Source organism: Chinchilla lanigera, unplaced genomic scaffold (genome assembly GCF_000276665.1).
Source record: "Chinchilla lanigera isolate Chin_1 unplaced genomic scaffold, ChiLan1.0 scaffold00064, whole genome shotgun sequence".
NCBI lineage: Eukaryota > Metazoa > Chordata > Mammalia > Rodentia > Chinchillidae > Chinchilla > Chinchilla lanigera.
In genome coordinates, this window is record NW_004955465.1 from 12550767 (window position 1) to 12572804 (window position 22038).

Genomic DNA, 22038 nt, shown 5'->3' on the forward strand with positions numbered 1-22038 from the left:
GTTGGTTCATTCACACTGCATGGAGGATGAAATTTTCTCCATCTTTTCTCCCCTTCCGGTGCCAGAGGACAGAGCCCAGAAGTTGAGGGTCTTGAGCTGTATCACCAGTGCCAACGGGCAGTCTGTTTGTTTTGGTCATGGAGACACTAGCCGGCCCTTCCCAACATATTCGTCCTACTTTACTGAGGAAAACTGCCTCTGCCCAAGCCCAGCAGCAGGTCCGTCCTACTCTGTCCCCCACAGAAGTGCGCGAGACCCTCACGCCCGGCCCAGGAAGAATGCACTGCACATGCTGCTGAGCTCTCAGGTTGAGCTGCTCTTTATTAACAAAACTGTGCCCCCGTGGACACCATGAGCCCTGGAGGGACACACCCGGAGTCTTTTGCAGGTTGGGGATTTGGGAATGTGAGTGTGGAGCTCACGCACATGGTCCCAGGCCTCCTTCTTGGGCAGCGGCTTGTGGGAAGCAACCTCGACCGCTCTACAGAGCCCCCACGGTGTGAGGGGCTCCGGACAGCGTCTGAGCCAGGTTAGAGAAACAGCCACGGCCACAGAGGGAAGTCCCAGTGTTTTCTCTTGCTATAGAATCCCCACAGTTCTCAACATGTTACAACGTGGCTACACGCGTGCTTCGTGTAAGGCGGACAACAAACAGGTTTACAAATCACTGCTGGATATTTAAAAATAAACTCTGGGTTGCTTTTCTTTTTGGCAGCACTAGCCTAAACTGCAATATTTCAAACTTCAGGTATGTCAGAGTCTTCTGAGAAAGGCCCAGTGCTTCAGAATTCCTGGAGTGGCTGTGGAGAAAGAACATTACTGGCAACAAATATGAAAACATTTCCAAGCCTACAGGAACACAGAGGTCACTCATACATGTATGCATGTGTTTAAGCACTCACTCTACTGCCCTTTTTTTCTTTTTTGTTGTACTGGAGATTAAACCCAGGGCCTGGTGCATGCCAGGAAAGCACTCTTTGAGTTGTGCCCACAGCTGTTTGTATATTTACATCTCTTTTGGTTTAAGGAAAAAAACATAATTTAAAGGCAGTTATTTCAGCTAACGAGCAATGCATACGTGGCCGTGGTTGTCTTGAGCACGTGTGCATAGGCAGCAACTTGGGTTTCCCTGTCCCTGAAGAGCTCACCTCTGGCACACCCTCTGCATGCACAGGAAAGCTGCTCCTCTCGCTCAGGGGCACTTTTTGTGCTGGAATTCAGAGAAACTGGCTGCGACATCTTTTTGTTTGTTTGTTTGTTTGTTTTTTGGGTTTTTTTTTCCGGTACCAGGAATCGAACTCACGACCTTGTGCTTGCCAGGCAGGCGCTATGCCGCTGAGCTAAATCCCCAGCCCCTGGCTGCGACATCTTTTTAGGGATGGGAGGAGTACATTTTTTCATTTGTGTGGCTCTGTGCGCTTACAGACTCGAGTTGGAATAAAGAATCAGACCACAGCACGCACACAGGTCCCGTGGCCCATGTGGCACATGCAGATGCCCTCCGCCCTCCCTGAGGAATTGCGCCCACAGGGACCATCGGGGGACTCACTCCCAGTGTGAAATGGCTCAAGGACACGGACACCCTGCTCTTTGGCTTCAAGAGTAATCATGACCACACATTTTCAATTCTGAGGCAGAGAGGACTAGCATAGCCAAAACACCTTTGCAGAAGACATTTAATGAGGTAGCTGAGATCAAAGACCAAATCCCCAGCATACATCACGGAGCTTAATAAGTGCTCAGGCATTTTTTAATACAAATGGCTACAGTGCCTAATAAATGCTCTTTCTTCCCAATTCCTGCAGGTGCATGCAAACCTTAAGAAGGGGCCCCTGCACAGGGAGAACGGCGACAGAGGCTGGGAATGCGCACAGCGGGCAGAAGAGGGCAGGAAGGGCCTCTGACCAGGAGACCTTCGGTGGAGAACCTCAGATGCAGCCAGAACACTATGCAGACCTCAGGGACACGGCACGCTGACGGGCCCCGACTTGAGCAGCAGGGAGCCCAGGGCCTGCGGGGCTCATGCTCCGCCTGCGGCAGTGCTCCAAGCGCTATCCCCACCCAACAACACCCCTACCGCCACGAGCCCTGGAACAGCCTTCTGGAGAAGGGTGGGACCCCACTGTCCCCACAGCTCCCGGGAGAGCCCAGGCTCTCAGCCGCGCAGCCCCGAGTCCCTCCTGCTGTCTGCCGGCAGGCACGGGCAGCTCCAGCCCAGCAGCTTCTCCAAGGTCAGGGGCAGGTGCCCTCCACGTGGAGACTGGGCAGGGAGAAGTGGGACCACACCGATGCGGGCAGCTTGGCGTCGAAGACATCCAGCAACATGAGCGTCCAGCATTCACACACGTGTGCTCTCACGATGCACACACTTGTACACACTCATGAACACACGGCCTCGCCAAGCTGCACACGCACAGAGGCCCGCTGCGCATCCACAGGCACCCGCTGCGGCTCACACACGTGCATGGGCACACGCAGTGTGTGGCAGCCCGGGACCCTGGGCACGGCCTCGGGCAGCAAGCTTGGGCGGCGAGGTCAGGGCGCAGGTGAGCAGAGCGAAGGCGCTCGGAGCGGGGCTGGGCGCAGTCCTGGAGAGGCAGCCCTGTGCCGTTTACCTGCCGCCCGGCTGCCTCTCTCAGTCCCAGGGGCAGGAGACCTTCGGTGGAGAACCTCAGACCACCGAGGCCGGTGGAGAACCAGCAGACCACCGAGGCCGGTGGGCGCGAAGAAAAGCAGCAGCAGGAAAGACCAGGTCCCTCTGCGTTAGGTCTCCGTCGTGTAGTTGTAGGCCAGAGGAGGCAGGGCCGAGAAGCTGCTCCACCGCCTAGCGCCTGGCTGCGAGTCCACGCGCCCTTGCTCTTTATATTTACCCAGAATGCTTTGGGCTTCTTCTGCGTCCCGCAAAGGGTTCTCGCCATATTCTTCCTTCAGCCACTGCCGGTACTGAAGACATTGGAAACAAATCCAGAATGTCACCAATAAGCACCTGCATTCTACCTAATGGCACAGAAGCTGCCACATACAAAGAAAGACCTTACAGGACGCGGGCAGGGTGTGTGGCCCGCCAGTGCCAAGCAGGAGAAGGGCCCCTCCCAGCCTGAGGATGTGACAGTAAGGCAAACCAAGGCGTCGGTCTGGCAGACCTGGGAGAGTTACTGTCCGCAGCTAAGGGTTCCATGCCAGACGCAAGAAAAAAAGTGTCATCCTGCTGTCCCTCTGACTGGGGCAGCTGAGGTGAGACAGAGAAATCGCTGGAAGAAACATGGATAGGGAAGTTTTGCAATGCAGGACACTCTCGGAAAGAGGAAGAGCCTGTTTTAATCCAAAGAAAGACCTAAGTTTGAGCGTACAAAGCTTGTGTTGGAAAATACCATGCTGTTACCTTGTTGATGATTCCTTTAAAAGCTTAGAGATTAAAATGAGTTAGAAGATAAAAAAACCCAGCAAATCACGCTGAGGAAATAGTACCTTACCCAAAGGGAGAGACTCGAGTTGCTGTGAGACCAGGCACAAGGAAAGTGACCGAGGGTGGGAACTGGGGATTTCTGTGGGCAGTACAGGACCCAGGCTTCAGTTCAGGGTGCTCGGGGGCAGCTACCACGTCCAGAATGGCTCACCTGGTGGACCTCGTGCTTCTCGAACTCCTCCAGCTGCCTCTGGAAGCCGAGGTTGGGGTTAGCACAGGATCTCCCCGCGCGCACAGTGTGCAGGGCGTCCTCCCAGCCGAAGTCGGTGACAGTCATGATGTACGCGATCACTAGCGTCACGCTCCTGGAGACCCCAGCCAGGCTGCAGCCAGAGACACACGGACAAGGGCAGTGTGGTCTGGGCCATGGATCTGTCAGTCAGTCCACTGTAGCAGGGGACCGGCAGCACTCATTTTAGAGCCTTCCTGCCTTGGCCTGCTCAGGGACATGGGCAAGTGTGCTGCTGGGCAGGCGCCAGGGGAGAGTCCAGCTTCCTGCGCCCGTAGCACCAGTCTCAGGCACCCCTTTGGCAGCTTAGCCTCAGGGCTCCGGATGCTTCAGCTCTATGATTCTCCATTGCTCCTGAGTCTTCCTTACACACCTTGCATTTCCTTGGATAAAACTAACCACAAGGGCTGGAGGCTTCCAAGATCTATGCAACCAACCCATTTATAACCTGCACTGATTTAGAACGCTCCTCATCTTTACAGGTCTGGTTTTCTTAGCCACTGCATCTGAAGACTAAATCTACAATTTTAAAAGCCCGTGAATCCAGGAGGCCTTGCCAAATTGTGCTTAGCAGTTAGATTTCTCCAGCAGGCTGAGTATGGGACCAATTTTAAGAGCAAACCCCACAGATATGAAGTGTCCAGTATCCTTGACTTTCTCAGTAGAAATCCTAACAATGAATGAAATAAAAAAATCCACAAAAATAAAAGCAAAAGCACAGCTAGCTGGGGTGCCCTTCTGACAAAATCAAGTGAGGACCAACACTCGGCAGGAGAGAAGTGGAATATGTGAGTGAGATTCGGAGTTTACAGAAAACAATCAGGATGTGGAAGAATGAATCGCACACAGAAAAACGCTGGTGAGAATCCAGGACATGCTAAGGTCTCGTTGGGCAAGAGACATACGTACCAGTGCACAAGACAGCCCTCGCCCTGCAGTCGGCACTCGTGGATGAACTTAATACTTTCTTTGAAGTGTCTTGTCCTGTAGGGGGAGGGAGAGAGAAGGGGAGAGAGAGAGAAAGGCCTCCGTTACTAAGCATCCGCATGAGGCTTCTTACAAGGTCTGAGGCCACAGCTTGAAAACCTGGTCACACTGCCAGGGCTGGGGCTGCACGCTGCGGTCAGGGAAAGCTGCTGTGTGGAAGTTTTTGGGACTTCTCTGTCAGGCATCCGTGGCACACACGGCTGCCTCTGACTGGGGTGGTGGTTCCCGCTTAGCTCGCCACGTTCGGTCTGAGCTGGCAGCAAGCCCGGGATGCCCAGGCCAGCTGGGAACACAGCATGGCTACAGGGAGCAGGTAAGGGCGGTCCCGGGCCGGGAAGGCACCCCAGTCCTGCGGGCTCCCCGAGTCCTGCACTGGTTCACTCTGACAACGCGAGACACCTCGAAGTGCCCCTTGGAGGCCTCCCTGAATGCTGGGGGTGGCGTCTGCACATCACCAGAGTGCCGTGAGGAAGCGGGGATTTCAGTTCCAAAGCCCCGCACTGCCACTTCACGGGGCCGGGAGGGCGGCTGAGAAACCTGGCGGGGAAGCCGCCCACAGGGCGGGTGAGCGACACGTGCCGGTGTGCTGGGCCCACCTGGAAGCCCTAAATGACAGCGCAAGCTCTGCCCTCCCCCTTGCGACCCTTTCCCTGCCCCTGCTCTTTCCCGTCACCCACTCGTCCCTTGATGCCCCGGGAGCGCCCGCCTGTTGGCCTTGTTGGCAGGCACAGATGCTCCTTGCTGGGTAGCTTTTCAGAGGACAAGTCAGAGCCAGGTCACCTGCAGACGGCTGGGCAGGACTCAAGCCCCAAGTGCTGATTGTGTTCTGGGCTGACGGTGGCTTCACTGCAGGGTCTCCGGGGGCCAAGTTCCAGCCCTTGCGGTCTGTTCTGCCTTTCACTGGCGTCTCACACAGCACACAGCAAAAGCTGTCCGTAAGCCAAACACACTTCCCTTCAGCATGGCTGAGCGTTCACCAGGGGCTCTAAAAGCTCCGGACAGTCCCTGACGAGTACGATGCAGCTCCGACGGCAGAGCAGCAGTGCGTGAATGAACGAGAAAGGAGGCTCAGTGTGGTCCAGCGAGGTCACTGGCTCTTGACTGCAGCAGAAACTTAACAGTCTCACTGGAGGAGCTCCATAGACCAGTGCAGGCAGGAGGTGACGAAAATGTAAATATGCACGTGCAACCTAATACTCCTGTCAAAACCCGCAAGTGTGCAAGGCGGCCAGTCGAAACAGACCAAGCCCAAGCCTCCAGTTCTTACCTGCGGTCGCTAAGCAACACGGCACTGCAAGATCAGAGTCACCGGGGACTGATGCTGCCAGGTGTAAACTTACAAAGTGGCTCAGAGAACTGCAGTGCGTGGGCACGCACCGGCCTGGTATACAGCAGGCAGGACATTCTTGCCGCATCATCTTGAAATCCGAAGCCTTGGGCTGAGACTTCAGCAGCCCGCGGCAGCCAGACAGCCAAGTGCCAGGACGGGTCAGGTGGGTCCTGGGGAGACTTGGCGAGTGAGAGCCCGGCCAGGGGCAAGTTCCTGTCTGAGGGCTGCAGGAGAGGGGCCGGCTGGCTGCTGGTGGAGCTGCCACCTGCACTGGCAGTCAAGTCTTCTGAGCCTGCAGCGCTGGAACTGTAGCAAGACTTGGTTACCGTGGCACTGGTTTTGTGCAGAGCAGCAAAGCGCTGGGGTCCTGGGAATATCCTGTCTTCCTCCAACTGTGACCAGCGAGAGGCGGAGGGGAGGCTGTGGTAGGTCTCGGAGGATGACTCCCATTCCCAATGAGAATGAGCTATCTCTGCAGATCTTGCCCGGGAGCCGCAAATACCATGCTCAGGGCTGTAGCAGCTGTGGTCACAGTGACAGCCCTGGGTGGAAGAGCAGAGGGTGGAGAGGCCAGGCTCTGGCAAGACCTGAGGGCCTGCTCGGCGTGCTCCCAGGGGCCTCCACCCCCGAGGACGCCACCTGCATGACCTCAGTGCCTCACTCAGCAAGTTCCCATCCCCAGCCGGCTCCCAGGGCTGAAGGCCACGCACCTGGCCGGCCTGCTCTCTGCTGATGTTGCAAGCAGCAGGCAGCGTGGCCTTCCCTGTCAGCCCTTCTACAGACAGGCAGGCCAGACAGAAGGGCCGTGCCGGTCCACCCAGATTCCAGGCCTCTGCACCGGTGGGCGGCATGCATGGCCCCTTTCCTGGCTGCAGCTGCTCTTGTGGCCTCTTCCTGGCCCGAGAGCACAGGTGAGGAAGAATGTGCCAGCCAGGCAGACCTGGAAATGAACGCCAGCCTCACGGGTGAACGAGCGAGTCCCAGAGCTCCTTAGACCATGGTGAGAGACCACACAGCCACACAAATGTCAGCGGCGACCCTGTCCTTGGTCGAAGGACTCTGGTAGGCTTTCTGGGCCCATCCAGACCTTCCACGATGGAGCCCTTTCCCTGACGCTTTGCAGTGGGAGCAACTTCTCAGATCCGCTTTTCATACCTGCACATCGTTAAGCACACAGTGGATCAAGTGCTCTACACTGTCGGGCTGAAGCCAGCTTCAAGAGTGCACCTTGCCACGCTGTAGGACCAGAGATGTGTGCTCAGCGGGGCGACAGCCACACCTCTCCCGGGCCTAGTGTGGGTCTGTGCAGAAGCCCAGGGACTACTGCGGTGATGTCCCTACCCCGACCCTGCCGGCTCCTTCCTCTAGGGGCTGCTCCAACAAAAGTTAAGTCCAGGACAATTCACGGACAAGGCTCCTATCCACTGGTGTGTCCAGAGCAAGCATTGTGACAGAGCCCCTTGCAGTAGCAGCCCAGGAGTATGAACGATGCCAGCAGGAGGGCCACGCCGAGCTCTGCTGGACGCCTGACTCACACACACCATTGGGCACCAGGCCAGGCCAGGAAGCCATTCCTAGAAATGTCTTTTCCAAGAAAAGCCCGGGGCCAGCGAGCTCAGCACTGCTTTGGTGTAGAGCTGTGTGCTGAGTGTGTGTGGGTTATTTCCAGGGAAGCCAGTGACATAAGCTCAAGCTCTGGTCACTAAATGTCCTCCTCCACAGTGGGAAATACCCACGGCCTGGGTTCTTCTATTGCTCAACTCCAGTTTGAAGCAGAAGCACAAATCCAGAGCCCTGACCACCACAAGCTGTTTCAATGGACACCAGTTCCCTGTTCTAGCTCCCGCCCCCTCGGGGGTGGGGAAGCTAACCTTTGCTTCCACACTGAGCACACTGTGAATTCTGTCCGTAGAGCTGAGCTCGTCACAGGACGCACGGCCTGCAGGCGCTGTAACTCACCACGGCACCTGTGGGTTATACCCTGGGGTGGCAGGAAGCAGCAACAAGAGACATCTTCTTGTGTGTTCTGCGAGCGGCTTAGCGGTGCCCACTGTCCCCGCCGTCTCTCCCAGTGACCACAAGAATCAGCGACAGTCCTGACCTTCTGAGGGTCCAAGAAAGCGGGTGGAGAGATCTTGCCTACCATACCACACAGTGCTCGTTCTTCACACTGGACAATTATTCCGGGCTCCACACTGGTGCGCAGGCTGAGTCCCACGGCGGGATCTGAGGCAGCGCTGTTCCACTCAGGGGCTGAGGGAGGGGCCCAGGACAGGGAAAGGGAGGTGGTCGCGCCTCAGAGCTGGTGCTCCCTGAGGAGGAGGTGGTACACTGCCTTCCCCACCACTGAGTACCCACGGGTGTGTGTGTGTGTGAGTGTGCACGTGTGTGTTGGAGTGGGGTAGAAAAATGGAGGCAAAAGGAGAAAAACTCAGGAAAGGCAAGCATCCTTAGTTTATTTCTTAGAAAGAAATGTTTTAAACATAAATGGTCTAGGTGTTCTATCTGAGTCCCGGCTTTGGAAGTCTCTGGTCCAAGCTGCTGCCTGCTGTGCCAGAGCGGGTCTGGACCCCACACCCTGCCAGGCCTGCCTTTCCTCTGGAACTCTGCAGGCAGAGCCTTACCGCAGCTCCACCAGAAGCAGGGTGGGGAAGAGCCTCCGCTTTACTGACAGGTGGGGCACCTGACTCACGTCTGCATCAGCGAGTGCCTGGCCTGTGTGTATCGTGTACTGCCAATATTTTAAAACATGGGGACCTGGGGGCGTGGCTCAATGGCAAAGCACACGCTTAGCATACACGAGGCCCTGGGTTTAATCCCAACTCTATCCCCCCTAAAGACACTGAGGGGTGCATATACCATACTTCTCATTCGGTCAAATGAAATTATTTTAAAAGCAAATTAACAAAACAAACACAAAAAAAGCTAAAACATCTCGCTATCATCTACTACAGCATCATTGCAAAAAAGAAAATATTTCAACACCAAAAAAGTAAGAGCACTAAGACTAAAAGACAGCGTGTGGAGTGGAATAGGCGAAGTGGCTGGAAATGCTGGTTCCCCCTTCTCCAGAGTTCTCATCTTCTCCTGGGACAGCAAAGCGTGCTCGTGGGCTGCAGAGCTGCAGGAGACCTCTGCAAGCAGGCCCACAGTGCTCTGAGGCCCACCCCGCTCTGCGCTGGACACAACTGCTCTTCAATAAGGAGAGCCAGGGAAAAGGTAAATAGAGAAAAAAGGTGTGTCGGGGGGTTGGAATTATAAGTGGTATCACTTAAACCAGAGAATACGAGACAGAGTTGGGAGAACAAACAAGTCGAGGAAGTCTCTGGTGTTTTAAATATAAGCTTTCTGTATTGCTAATGCTTCTCCTTTCCACAAAAACCTCAAGAAATTGAGAGACCCGCTTGGCTCTCAAACCGCTGAATGTCATAAAGCATTATGATGCAAAGCTGCGGCTCCCAGCCTGGCAGAGGCCAAGCTCCCTGGACTGGACAGCGAAGAAAACAAGCGATGACTGCTGACTTAGTGATGCCTAGACTGAGCACCAGCTTAATCCATGCTGGGGTAAGAATGCGCGAATACAAGTTAATGTATATCCAACCGCTCACTTTCAAAACAAACTAGTACTTCCTGCTTGAGGAGACATAAAATATAACCTTATTTTTGGAAATGCTTAGTGTTCATAAAAAATACTTTCACTTATCTCATTTAATACTATAAAAACCCATCGAGACAGGCATTTTATAGATGTGAGAAGTGAGATTAAAATGACTTGTTTAGGAAAACCCAGAGAGAAAGCAAAAGAAAATAAGTGTTTCTAAAAACCTTAACTTGCCAGTCCCTGGACCCTGGCCACATGGGGAGCACACACTGGATACACACCCCAAGGTTCTCCTCACGACAACAAACCCGGGAAAGCACACCATGAGGCTGTGTGGGGCTCACAGACACTGAGAACTTGAACTTTTAAATTTCACAGCTTGGCAAGGCTGGTGGTTGGGGGAATTGAGCTAAAATTTTATGTTATCTCAAACCTGATGTCTGCATTTTAAGTTCCTGGAAGATGAGAAGGGAAGATTCTTGAGGGTTGGGCGCCAGAAAGAAAGCAGACCTTTCTGGGGTGCCAGTGAAGGGATGGCAGCCAGTCTCAAAGGTCACACGCCTTCTACTAAGCATAACTGGTCAGAATTCCTGTTGGAGTTGTAGGGAAAGATTTAGGATAGAAAATGCAGGATTGATGCCGTTTTCCAGAATTGACTTTGTCACTGAATGGAGGAATTCCTAGGCACCAGGCACTCCATGTGGCCAGACTAAAAGCTATTTCTAATTGACTGGGTTACCTAGAGTGTGTTTCACAATGACCGGCATGACCTGTCTGGCTTTTGTTGGGCAGAACACCAAGAATATTTGTTTCATGACCACCCACATTAGTTAATGATTCGGAAAGCGAAGGTTCACGTTAGCAGTAATATTTTTTTTTTTTTTTGTGGTTATAAATCACAAAGTTTATTATGTACCAATAGCCAACTGATACAATGCTTTGCAAATGTGCTGAGGACAGGGGACAGGGCAGGAGATCTGAAGGGATCCCCTGAGAAGGAAAACCCACATTCGTGTCTGAAACAAAGGGATGCAGGTGACACACCTCCCAGGTGATGCTGGCCCCCAAGCCCCAGTCCCACTGTGGGTCACTAAATAAAGAATAATGCATTCGGCACTGAGAAGATAAAGCACAGAAGGTAAGCCCCTCCTTCAGTTATGATGCTGTAGGGGGTGTGTCCATGGCCAGCCATCCAGCAGTAATATTTGGTGAACAATAAATACCAGAAACTTTAAACATGTTAGGCCATAGAGAGCCAGGCGCTCTACCTGCCAACTTTAGGTTAATCACTGCATTATCACGCAAGCTTGCTCACTGTAGTTTGAATGTGTCCCCTACAATTCATGTGTTAGAGCCCACACTCCTCAAGACAGCAGTGCTGGGAGGTGGGGCCCGGCAGGCAGTGTGTGGTCCTGGGGACTGCGCCCTCACGGTGGACTGCTGCTTTCCAGGATGGGCTGGTTGCCCAGTGTGGCCACTGTGTCTTCAGCGTGAGCTCCCTTACCTCTCCCCTTTCTGTCACGTGAGGAAGCAGCCCGACGGCCACCCCAGATGTGGCAGCCTAATCCTGGACTTCAACCTCCACGACTATGACCCTAAATAAACTTTTCTCCTATCTACATAAGGAGCCTCAAATACTCTGTGACAGCAACAGAAAACGCACCAAAACATTCATCACTAAAAACATGCTGCACTTCCAGCTGGAACACTCACAGCAGGGAAAGTGGAAAGGTACTTGCCAGGCTGTCTCTTGCTGATCCAAAGGACACTCAGAGTTCCAGACTTGACTCTCTGATCTCTGTGTAACTTCTGCACAGCCAGAAACATTTAGAGTCATAGCCATTTGTGTGCCAAAAGCCTTCTCTGTGCGTAAACCTCGTTGTTACCACAGCATTAACAAAACAAGTTTCACAGGACAGTCACAGCTCTGAGCATCACTCCCGGGTGTAGTGGGTCCACCTCTCTCCTGAGTGATGAGTCATGTTCTCGACTTCCTTTCCCAGAAGTATTACTGCTGTAGATTCCACTGAGAAGAGCAGTGTGAGCACGCTCTCCACACATCATCCGAAAATCGGCTACTGCCCTTGCTACCTGAGTCTAACACGCTGGCAGTCCCACCCGAGGCAAGGAGGGGGCCACAAGGACACACAGTGTTTCACTGGCCCTCTCTACACACTGGGACTAGGGGAGTGCTAGTCTAACTTTATGGGGAGTCCTCCAGCCGTGGTGACTGTTTGGGTTAATTTTGTCAGAAGATTTCAACTGACCTGCAAGAGCCCGCCACTCAGCAAAGCAGCGCGACACACTCCGGCTCCCTTGCCTTGGAGTGTGAGCACACCTTCCAATTCACGAAGCATACTTCCTGTTCTCTAACTTTCAGGACACATCGATTCCCTCTGAGTAGAAATATACTCTTATTTTCTGAAGCTCCTAATGTCCATGGAGCTTATGTTCACATACATGTGCTGACCTTGCCTCCCCAAATCCTGCAGGTGGGCAGTTTTCAGATAAAAGAACACGGGTTAAAATAACTTGCCCAAGGTAGACGGAACTGGTTTCTAGTTAGAGATTTCCTGATACCTCAGTGTACTGCTCACTTGTCTACCATGCAGAATGGCTCAACACTTAGATAACTGTCATGGACATCGAAGACTGTATTCCACTCCCAGCAAAACGTACATCTGGGAGCAGCTCAAGGCAAGTGCTGTCTGCCTAGCATGAGTACAGGAGGACTTTTCTATAGAAGCAAACTGCCAGTTGGATATTGGCAAGTTCAGCAGCAATGTACAATCTCAGCTGGAAATAAGAACAAAGCAACCATTCTAAAAATAGCAATCAAAACACGGGCAGAAGATTGCTCTGCGCTTCAGAGAAAAGCAGTGGCTCACTTCCTTCCGTACAAACCATGTCCTTCCAACCACTTCTGTTTCTTGACACGACCAGTAACCAGGGAAGTTCTCTAGTGCTACCCTCCTCCTTCCAGCCCTGTGATTCCTTTGCCTTCCTGGTGAAGTCCTTCCTTCTCCATCCTCTACCCTAAAGGCACACCTTGTTGTTCAGTACCAAGGGTCAAATGGAAACACAGCCCCGGGTAGGACACATTTGCCTCAACTTCCTCTACTCGTGGCTCTTTCTGCTCTAACTCTGCACCTTGGATTCTGGGTTGCTACTTCAAATTTCCCCACAATGATCCATTTATCTCTGGCCTTATTTTTGTTTCCACAGATAGAGCTCATAAAATGGCTGCAGAGTCCATGACTGCTTGGCTTTTCCAGTGGTGAAACCTCAAAGGTGGTTGATGGTCCAGTGTCCAGTGACTTCTGGAGAGGCTGGTTACTCTGGACAGGGAACACAAGCATGTAGCCCGTACTCCTGACCTGTATGATTTGTACGCAGTATGCTTGAGCTCGGAAGGAGGAATTCCGGACAAGCCAGTCCAATTCCGGACTTCCGAACTCACAAGCACCTCCGGAGTGTACGATTTCCCTGTGATTCCAGGAGAGCTGTGCTCTTTTTGGTTTTTCTCCGGTACCGGGAACCGAACTCACGACCTCACGCTTGCCAGGCAGGTGCTTTTTGCCGCTGAGCTAAATCCCCAGCCCCAGAGCTGTGCTCTTGATGCCCAAAGTACAGCAGAAGACAGTCGGCTTGGCTGGGTGTGCGGAGAGCCAAGCACTTTACTTCTGCACCCAGCCTTTCAGTCTGCAAGGGTCAGGTCCATGGTTCAGGACAACTACAATTTGTTCCATGCCAGTCTTTCTGAGTCACTTTGGGACAGCTGGCGTCACGCTCCTGCCATGGCCAAGCGCAATCACTCTAGGTAAGACTGCCACCAAAGGGGCGCAACTGACTTTCACTCTACAGGTACAAAGACTCACCAGACATTTACTCAGCTGTGTAGGAGCAAGGACTGAGCTTCCCAAAACCAATCACTTCACTCAAGCAAGATTTGACGTGAGCCGTGTGCTCAGTGGCCACCTGCCGCACGTGGCTACTGGCACATGAAGAGCACACCAAAGGCCTGCTTTCAGGTGTCCTTCGTAAAAAGTAGACCCTTGTTCAGGGCATCACATCTGTCATGGCGCAAAAGGACAGGAAAATGACCGCCCACATTACACCTTTTTCACATTACACCTTTATAGGTTCATTTTTTTTGTATCACAACAGCTACAATTTCACTAGGAGGAGACTCATATTCTGTAAATAATTTGCTTTATTTTCTTTGCTCGTCACCCACCTCGGCCAGCTCTGTGCTCCCTGGGCAGGCCTTCCCTCCTCCCGGGCAGTGGCTGTGCAGGGTTATCAGGGGCCTGGGCTCTTGTATTCCTTTATTTACTTGGCTTTAACCCTGTATTCATTTTTTTATCTCTACATAAGACCAAAAAACAACTTACAGGTTTTGAGAGGGTGAATCCGCTGCTGGAATGCACAGGTATTTAACTCCCTGTAGAATGATAAAAATATATATAAATAAAAACAAAAATATGATCACTAGTGGAGAAATGTATTTAAAGGAACTACTTACTTGGGTCAAAAACTAAAATGAAATAAAAAGGAGAAGTTTTTCATTCATCTTTCGTTGCCAAGAAACTGAGGAAAAACTCTTTAATTAAAGTTCCTGGTTCTTTTCTCTGGCCATGTACACAGAGATCCAACTCTGTGCTATAAACAGCTAGTAGGTTTAGACAAAGTCCAAAAGGCCCATCATAAGTGAGAAAGTTGAGTACTTTTGAGCAGGTGTCAACAACTTTGAAAGCCATCATTTCAGATGCTTTTGTGTCTACTGCAATTTTCTGTTTCCAGAAAATTCCAAATTTCACTTGGAACCCTGAATATCCAAAAAAGGAAGCATTGTGAAAACCTGAAAAAAGACCCAAATCTGTGATGTCACATTACACCTTTGTAGGTTCATTCGTTTTGTATCACAACAGCTACAGTTTCACTAGGAGGAGACTCATATTCTGTAAATAATTTGCTTTATTTTCTTTGCTTGTCAGAACATTGCAAGTCTGTGTATCAAACTAACATATGACTTTAAAAAGAATGGCCTAATTTGAACAAACATGAACTTCACCTGCTGGCCTAAAAAAAGTATTTAAGTTTTTAAAATCTGGCTTGCTTCTCTGTCACAGAGGTTGACACTGAAGATCAAAAGGTCTTCAATGTTGAAGAAAATAAAAAATACAAAAATTTCAGTAACACTTGCAAGGGGATATGGTTTTATAAGGAATTAAAAGGAGCATTTTAAAATTCTTCCTCTTGCAGTTGCCTAATCTCATAGAATTTTGTTCCATCCTCACAGATGATAGGGGAGAAACACGAGAAACTAGGAAAATAATGAACATAACAGTAGGAAGAGCAGATATGTAAATAATGCTAAACACAACCACACCCCTTAAAAGATAAAGTCATAAAACAATGTCTTCTAGAATTATTTGAAAACGTTGTTACTCCTTTGCTGTTAATTCTATCATGAGGAATCTCTGTGCCAGACTTGCTAATACATGTCTTGGAGGGAATGTCTAAATCCACATTTTGACAGTCCCTCCCTGTATGAATCTGCTTTGCCCCTGCACAACAGGGACCTCCACTTCTCAGCCTGAGTGGCTGCTTGGGGCGTGGACACGTGAGCGGCCTCACTGGTCTGTCTGCACGCTTACAGGAGACATCCGAACAGCGACCGGGACCCGGGAAGGGCGGGTGCGTGGCAGCCTGGGCCTCGCTGCCGCAGGGCTCTGGGGCTGCTGTGAGGAGATCGGACTGTTCCTGGAACTTCGGCTCAAGGCCGGGGTCTCTACAGCTCCTGGACAAACCATCAGATTTCAACCAGTTCTGCTCAGAGTGGGATCCGAGTGATACCACCGCCCTCAGGTCTCACACACTTGGGAGAGGCTGGAAAGTAAAGCAAAGCAACATTTTCCCTGCGCAGTTGCTATGCATTTTTTCTGGCTTTGAAAAGTCCATTTAATCAGGATTTGAGAAAGAAAGTCAGACCACTACTAATCACACTGTCAGCTGTTAAACCTTCTAGTAAAGGCTCCTCAGGTCTTGAGTGAGATGAGCTTTATTTCTATTTATACAAATAGGGACACTTCACCCAAGAGTGGCTTTTGCCATGCTGAAGGCTGCACTCCAGCCTGGCAGAGACGAAAAGGAAGCAGTACATTCTCCCCCACTCACTTCCTGCTTGTCTCCCACCTGCCTCCTGTCGTCTCTGTCCCTGCTTTTCCTGTGCTTCGCTGGGAGTGTGCGACAGTGGTCTGGAACCCTAAAGCTGCTCCAGACCCACAGAAGTGGAGCGCCGTGACTTAGAGGGCAAGACATGGAGAGGCAAAGCTACTGTAAAGAAAGAAAACAGTCATTTCGCTCCTTCTGTCCATTGAGGCCAAACGCGCTCGTTGGTTCAGATAGGTACACTGATCATTTCCTACAGCTGCCATTGAAATGACTCAACTGACTTTTTTCTTTTAAGTGAGAGTTGACGTTGGATCCGGCCCAGAAGCTTGTGAAATTCCTTCCTCCCACACACTTCCTCCAAGCTCCCCTCTGAGCACACTTCCAAGGGGCCAGGCAGGAGGATTTGCAAGCATCCCCCTCTCTCCACGGCTGCCGCCCGCAATCTCCAAGCAAGCTGGGCAGGACGAGAACGCCCGCCTGCCCCAGACGGTGCTGGCTGTCTCTGCTGGCATCCAAATCCAGCTGTGCCCACCCCGATCCTGGCACCGGGAGCGGCACAGCTGAGGGTTAGGCCTCACCATGCCAGGGCCACGTTGTCCACACTCGCTCGCTAACACTGGTCTCCTTCCTGTCCACTCCAGGGGACAAGGCTCAGGGCCCCTTCACCATCACCTCAACAGGCATGCAAATTTAGCCATGGAAAGAGTCAGAACTGCCAAAAGGGTCCAGCTGCTTGCCGCCCAAGAACATCTATTTATTTGGGCTTAGTCATTAACAAAGCACAGATCTCTGAGGCCACCGACGACAGAACTGGAGCTACTTAAAAAAGGCTTTGGCAGCCTGCACATTCGCACAGCTCATGACAGTTAGTTACTAATTCAGAAAGCAGCGCGAGACCCCAGGGCCTCCAACAGCTCAATGGGCTTAAAATTATCCTAGTGCTGAGGAGGGCAACTGCACCAAAATTTTTAATGAGCTACAGAGTAGATGTTTCCTCTCAAAAGACCTATACAGAGGACTACTCTGACGTGAGATGTGGAGACAGAGGCAAAGCGGTAGGATGTGTCTAGCTATATCATGAAAAGACTAGCAAACTTGGAGATAAAAAAGGAAGAATTTATTCTAGAACAACCTGAAAAGCTCATCAGTAATAAAAATAGCAGCACTGGGGCAGCACTGGCCGCATGGTATTCACACACTACTGCTGCCTTTAGTATTCTGAAAAAGCATAAAAATAAAGCTGGTTACCTTCTCCCATGAAATAGAACTCTCACTAGATAAGAAGGTAGCACTTTCCACAATGTTTCAGGAAAGTAGACTGGTGGAAGCCAACGGCCATTAAACTTACAGAGCTGTTAAATGTCCCATGATTGCTTTTTAATCTGCAGAGTTCGTTTAGTATTGCACTAAAATACAGAACCAAGCTCCGAGAGTAGAAAGGGGTCCTCTGTGCTGTAAGATGATTCCTCTGAGTGATGAAGACAAAACAGCGGATCTCTGGGGACTGTGTGGTGTCTGCAGAGGCCTGGCATGTGCCAGGACACTTACAGTGATACCGACGCAGTGCACAGCAAAGGGAAAGGAGGGGAAGAATGAAGGAAAAGCATCTGCTTCCACTGAGGCAGCCAGAGACACACTGAGCATGCACGATACTAATTAGTACGAAACTGCGGGGTGAAAAGCCAGGACCATACAGGAAAGGGCAAGGGTCAGGGTGGTCTGCAATGAAAGCTCTCAGGTCACCGCTTTGTGCTCAGGGGTGTTCATTTTATTTTATTTTTTGTCTTTTTGAGACAGGGTCTCACTATGTAGTTCAGACTGGCTTTCAACTCACTTTGCAGCCCAAGCTGGCCTCAAACTCGCAGCAATCCTCCTGCCTCAACCTCCTGAGTGCTGGGATTACAGGCATGCGCCACCACGCCCGGCCTTCTGCTCAGGTTCTGAAAGACGTGACCCGCTAAGGAGAGTTCAGAAAGCATTCCAGAGGCTCTGTGTGAACGAAGGTCACGACTGTCCGAGACCCCGTTCTCTAAAGCTGTAATACTTCTCAGTTTTCTGTTTCAACGAGTAACCACGAAAAGTAAGGGTTTAGCCTTTCTTTGGGCCTGAAACTAAAGATTACACTTAAAACGATACACAGACACAAACGTGGAAAGCAGGGCCGAGATTCTGATCGCAAGACTAGAAAAGAGATCAAACTCTCGCTTGTTTCAAGTGTAATTTCTAAAACTCACTGTTGTTTTCTTTCTCAGACATCACAAATACAAGTCGCGGGATGACCTCGACTGACAAGCTGCTTTTCAGAAGGAAGACCCCTCCAGGCCACCTGCCACCTGCAGTGTTCACCAAGAGCAGCCATACACGGAACTGTGTCCCGTGGTTCGCAGCCACGTGGACAGAGGTAGAGGACGAGGATGTCCTGTGGAGTGGACCACACCAGGGGCACAGTGACAAGCTCCGCGCAACCTCACTGAAGTGTGGGGCGAAGCAAGCTGTTCTTGGAGGAGAGTGGGACTGTTGTGGGCAGAGCCGGGGCGCATGGGAGGGACGGGCCCCGGCACAGGCCGCAGTGGGGTAGCAGGAGGTCTTCTTGTGCTCTGTAGCCCAGCACAATAAAAACACCACAATCCCAACACCAGGTTTCTCATCTCAGCCCCTCCCAAGGGGCCCTCCTAAGGAGATGGTGGCTTTTGTCACCCGTTTAAGAGATATGGGGGAATGCTGAGCTGGCCTTGCAAAACACACACACACACACACACACACATACACACTTCATTCCCATCGATCCTAAACGCCCATGAAGTAGTGACAGGAGCAAGCCCTCAGCCTGTCAAGAGTTCATGACGTCACAATCCTGAAAAGCTGATCCTTCAAAAGAAAAATACAGTTAAAAATCAAATTTGAATCTGGACCTTCCTCACCTAATCAGGCCTTGACAACTGCTGTTCTCCTTTCCGCCTCTGTGAGCCTGACCTCATGTGTATTTTATACAACCCTTAAGGCGTGGGCTCTGGAGACCGTCTGGACCCTTGAGGTCAGGTCCAGGAGCCAGTGACTGCTGTGCTGAAGTCACTCTCAGACGCACACTCTGGACCCCTTCAGTCCCCGGCGTGCAGGTGACCCTGTGAAAGGGCGTCTAATCCAGACAAGACACACACAAGTGGCTACTTCACCTGTATGTGTGTGCAAGCCAAACCCACTGCCTGGCCCGTGCGTTTGATTCATATCTGTCTTTAAGGATTTACACCCAGCCCATAAGATTTGTAGAAAATATGCCATATTAAAGAGAAAAAGAAGTCAACCCTATATTCCTAGGAAGGTTACACTTAGAAAAACTTCTTCAGGCCTATGAATCTTCATAGCGTGGAAGTCAGCATAAGACACAAGAACAGATAAGGTCTGGGGACGAGATTCTTGGCCACATCTCACCAATTTCATTAGAAGAAAACAATAAAGAAATTACAGTAGCAAATCACCACCGAAGAGTGCGGCACTGCCCCGGGCGTGCTGCACCGTCACGTTGTAAATCTAGATTCTAAACCCGAGAGGTCTTTTCTTGAGGTACCCATCTGCCACCGATTCTTCTTGCATGCTAAATTTAGGCAACACTGCCACAAATAACAACTTCCAAGAACTCTGTGGTCCTTGCTGGGCTAGGGAGGTGGGGGAGTTCAGAGTGGAGAGACAAGATTTAGCCTCGCGTTTGATTTTGTGAGACAGGATGCAAATTCGAAACCTCCCACACCTGCTGGCTTCTTTCAGGTGAGTCAAAAATCGACACGCATTTGACTTGTCAGGCCAACAGATGAGGACGCACATGCTTATTTTTGTTCTGGATATTTCAGCGAAGGCTGAAGCGGGCCTCGTCAGCACATCTGATTTCCTTAGCCCGCATGGGCAGGTGCTGGGAAGGCGGCCGGGGAGATCACTGGGAAAGCCTAGGCTGTTTTCTGCTCAGTGTGAGGACCGGCTGATGTACACAGCTGTGACTCAGGAGAGCCAGGACCGGTTCTGCAGCCACACAAAGCAAGGCTTTCTGCAGTGTTGCTTCACGCAGGTTAACTGCAAACCACTGCTCAGAAACGCTCCTGCAAACCGCAGATGTCAGTACGGAGCACATCACTCTGCGACAATGCATGGCTAGACACGTCCCATCTGAGCACAGGAGCTTCATCTTTCTGGTCCTTTCCCTCCATCCAGTCTCGCCTCCACCTGGCCTCCATGCCAGCTCCAGCCCCGCCCAGCCGGCTGCTCCTCAGCCTCCCCACAGCCCGCATCTCCTGCCCTGCATCCACGGCCCTCTGGGTCCCCTCTCTGGACGCCCTTCTCCTGGGCTCCTCGAAGCGTCTAATCAGCGTCACCTCCAGCCTCTCTGGATGGCCCAATGCCGCCTCTGTTCCAAACACCCGACGGCCCCGCACGCAGCGAGCATCGCTGTGAAAGGCCTCAGTTCCTCGAATGCCAGGGCCGGGGTCCCCATCTTTCTATCAGTCTCCAGCTCCTCCCTCTCCACAGGCCATGGGCACCAGATCGCACTGAAGGTCGGGGGCGTGCGCAGGCAGGCGCACTGCGGGAGCTGTAATCACGGCTGCCGACCTGGTGTGCCTCTGGCGCACATAGGTGCGCGCTAAATGTTGACGGCAGGTTTGCGGTCAGCGGCTGTTCCGCAACAGCAGGCCGGGCTGTGGGCTCGGTTCCTACCAAATACAGCGCTGCATAGAGCAGCTGCTCCAGGAAAGCCGAGGACTCAGGAGCACCAGCAGTGCCCTCGTGCGTGCGCCGACCCGGTCGGCCTCCCCTTGGCGGCGTGCTGCCGGGAGCACCATTGCTGCCTCTTTGGCGGTGTCTCAACCAAGGGGCTCGCGGCATCTCTCTCACCTGAGCCAGAACGACGAATGGCCCAAAGTGTGAACCCCACTGTCTGCAGGCCAGTCGGATCTTCCAGACAGCACGCCCCGCCCACAGCCAACGCCACGCCCACTCTCTGGGACCTGCCCGCTTCATGGGTGAGGCCAACCCCGACCTGGACTTAGGCACTGCCACCCAGGGCTGGCCGGGTTCGGGCTCCTGAATAGCAGAGGCTGAGAAGCGAGGAGTGGAGCTCGGGGCCAAGAGCTGGCCAGCCCAGGAGGGGTGAGAGGGCCGTGCTGCCCCATTCAGCCCTCTCCACCAGGGAGATACACGGTGCTTCCTTGCCGGTGCTTCCGCACGGCGCGTGTGGCCGGAGGTGCTCCAGAGCCGGGAGACTATTTTTATTTTGGTACCCTCATCCTCTTGCACTAGGGCACAGGAGGAAGCCTCAGGCCACCTCCGTCAGAGCCCACTTGAGGAGGTACAAGGAGGTGAGTGCTGTGGACACCCCAGAGGCCAGGGACCCCACCAGGGTGCACAGGACCTCAGGATGGCCAGTTGAAGCCATCTGGCTAAAGCAGAAGCAGTGGGAGTGGTTTTCATCAGAAAAGGCAGGAAACCTCAATTTAAAGGAACAGGAGAGCAAAATACAGAACAAAACACTGGGAAATGTCACCGCTACTGTGTGGCTATGAGACTGCCTTTCCTCGGGGCTTTAGTCCGCCGGCCTTTAGAGGCACAAGCTTCCCTCCAGGAGCCCGGGCCGGTCACCCAGGCAAGGTGGCCCATGACACAGGCTGACTCCGCGTGTGGCTGTCCCACCACGGCCAGGCTCTGCCTCCTCCCCGCCCCATGCAGCCTATAAAGACCCCTGAACAGCTCCGTGCGGACGGGTCTCTATCGCAGGCGTCTGAGCAGGTTCCGGGCTCAGCCCTGCTCCTCAGAGATGCTCCCCACCTCCAAGTCACAAGGCGCCAGGGACTCTGCTCTCGGGCGCTGAAGGGACGGCCAGCAGCTGCTTCCCACGGGCCCTCCCGCTGCTCTGGCAGCAGCTGTGGTTTCCGTCCAGGGAGCCGAGGGCCTCGAGGGTCATCACGCTGTGGGTGGGGGTGTCGCTCAGTGGCAGAACACCTACCTGCCTAGCACAAGCTAGGCCCTGGGCTCCAACCTTAGCACTGCGAAAACAGAAAATAAACCAGGAAATAAAGACAGAAAAGGAGAAGAAAATCACACATCAAAGGAAAGAGGTCCTGACTTAGACCCAGATGCGCCCGAGTCCTCTATGTGGCCGCTGGGAGGTCCTCGCACCCCTCCCGTGCACTCCCCGCACAGGGCCCCAGGGGCCCACGCTGCTCCTGCTCTGGGCCGTGCTGCACCTGACCGCTGCCCTTGAGGTG

At 52.5% G+C, this 22038-nt stretch overlaps 1 protein-coding gene across 2 annotated transcripts in view; it reads right to left on the bottom strand.

Annotated features, from left to right (window-relative positions):
* Nucleotides 1-296: 296 nt before the first annotated feature.
* Dusp22 (dual specificity phosphatase 22) overlaps nucleotides 297-22038 on the bottom strand; it is a 46324-nt gene continuing 24582 nt past the window's right edge. Inside the window, exons 4-8 of one of the 2 annotated variants that reach the window (XM_005398940.2) lie at nucleotides 14008-14057; nucleotides 4605-4679; nucleotides 3618-3789; nucleotides 2871-2943; nucleotides 297-800 (exon numbers count right to left, since the gene is read on the bottom strand). In XM_005398940.2, coding sequence (XP_005398997.1) covers nucleotides 754-800; nucleotides 2871-2943; nucleotides 3618-3789; nucleotides 4605-4679; nucleotides 14008-14057 — 417 coding nt within the window. In that variant the 3' untranslated portion in view covers nucleotides 297-753. Of the gene's footprint in view, nucleotides 801-1658; nucleotides 2944-3617; nucleotides 3790-4604; nucleotides 4680-14007; nucleotides 14058-22038 lie in introns of those variants that run through there. The other variant, XM_013521850.1, reaches the window with a different exon arrangement.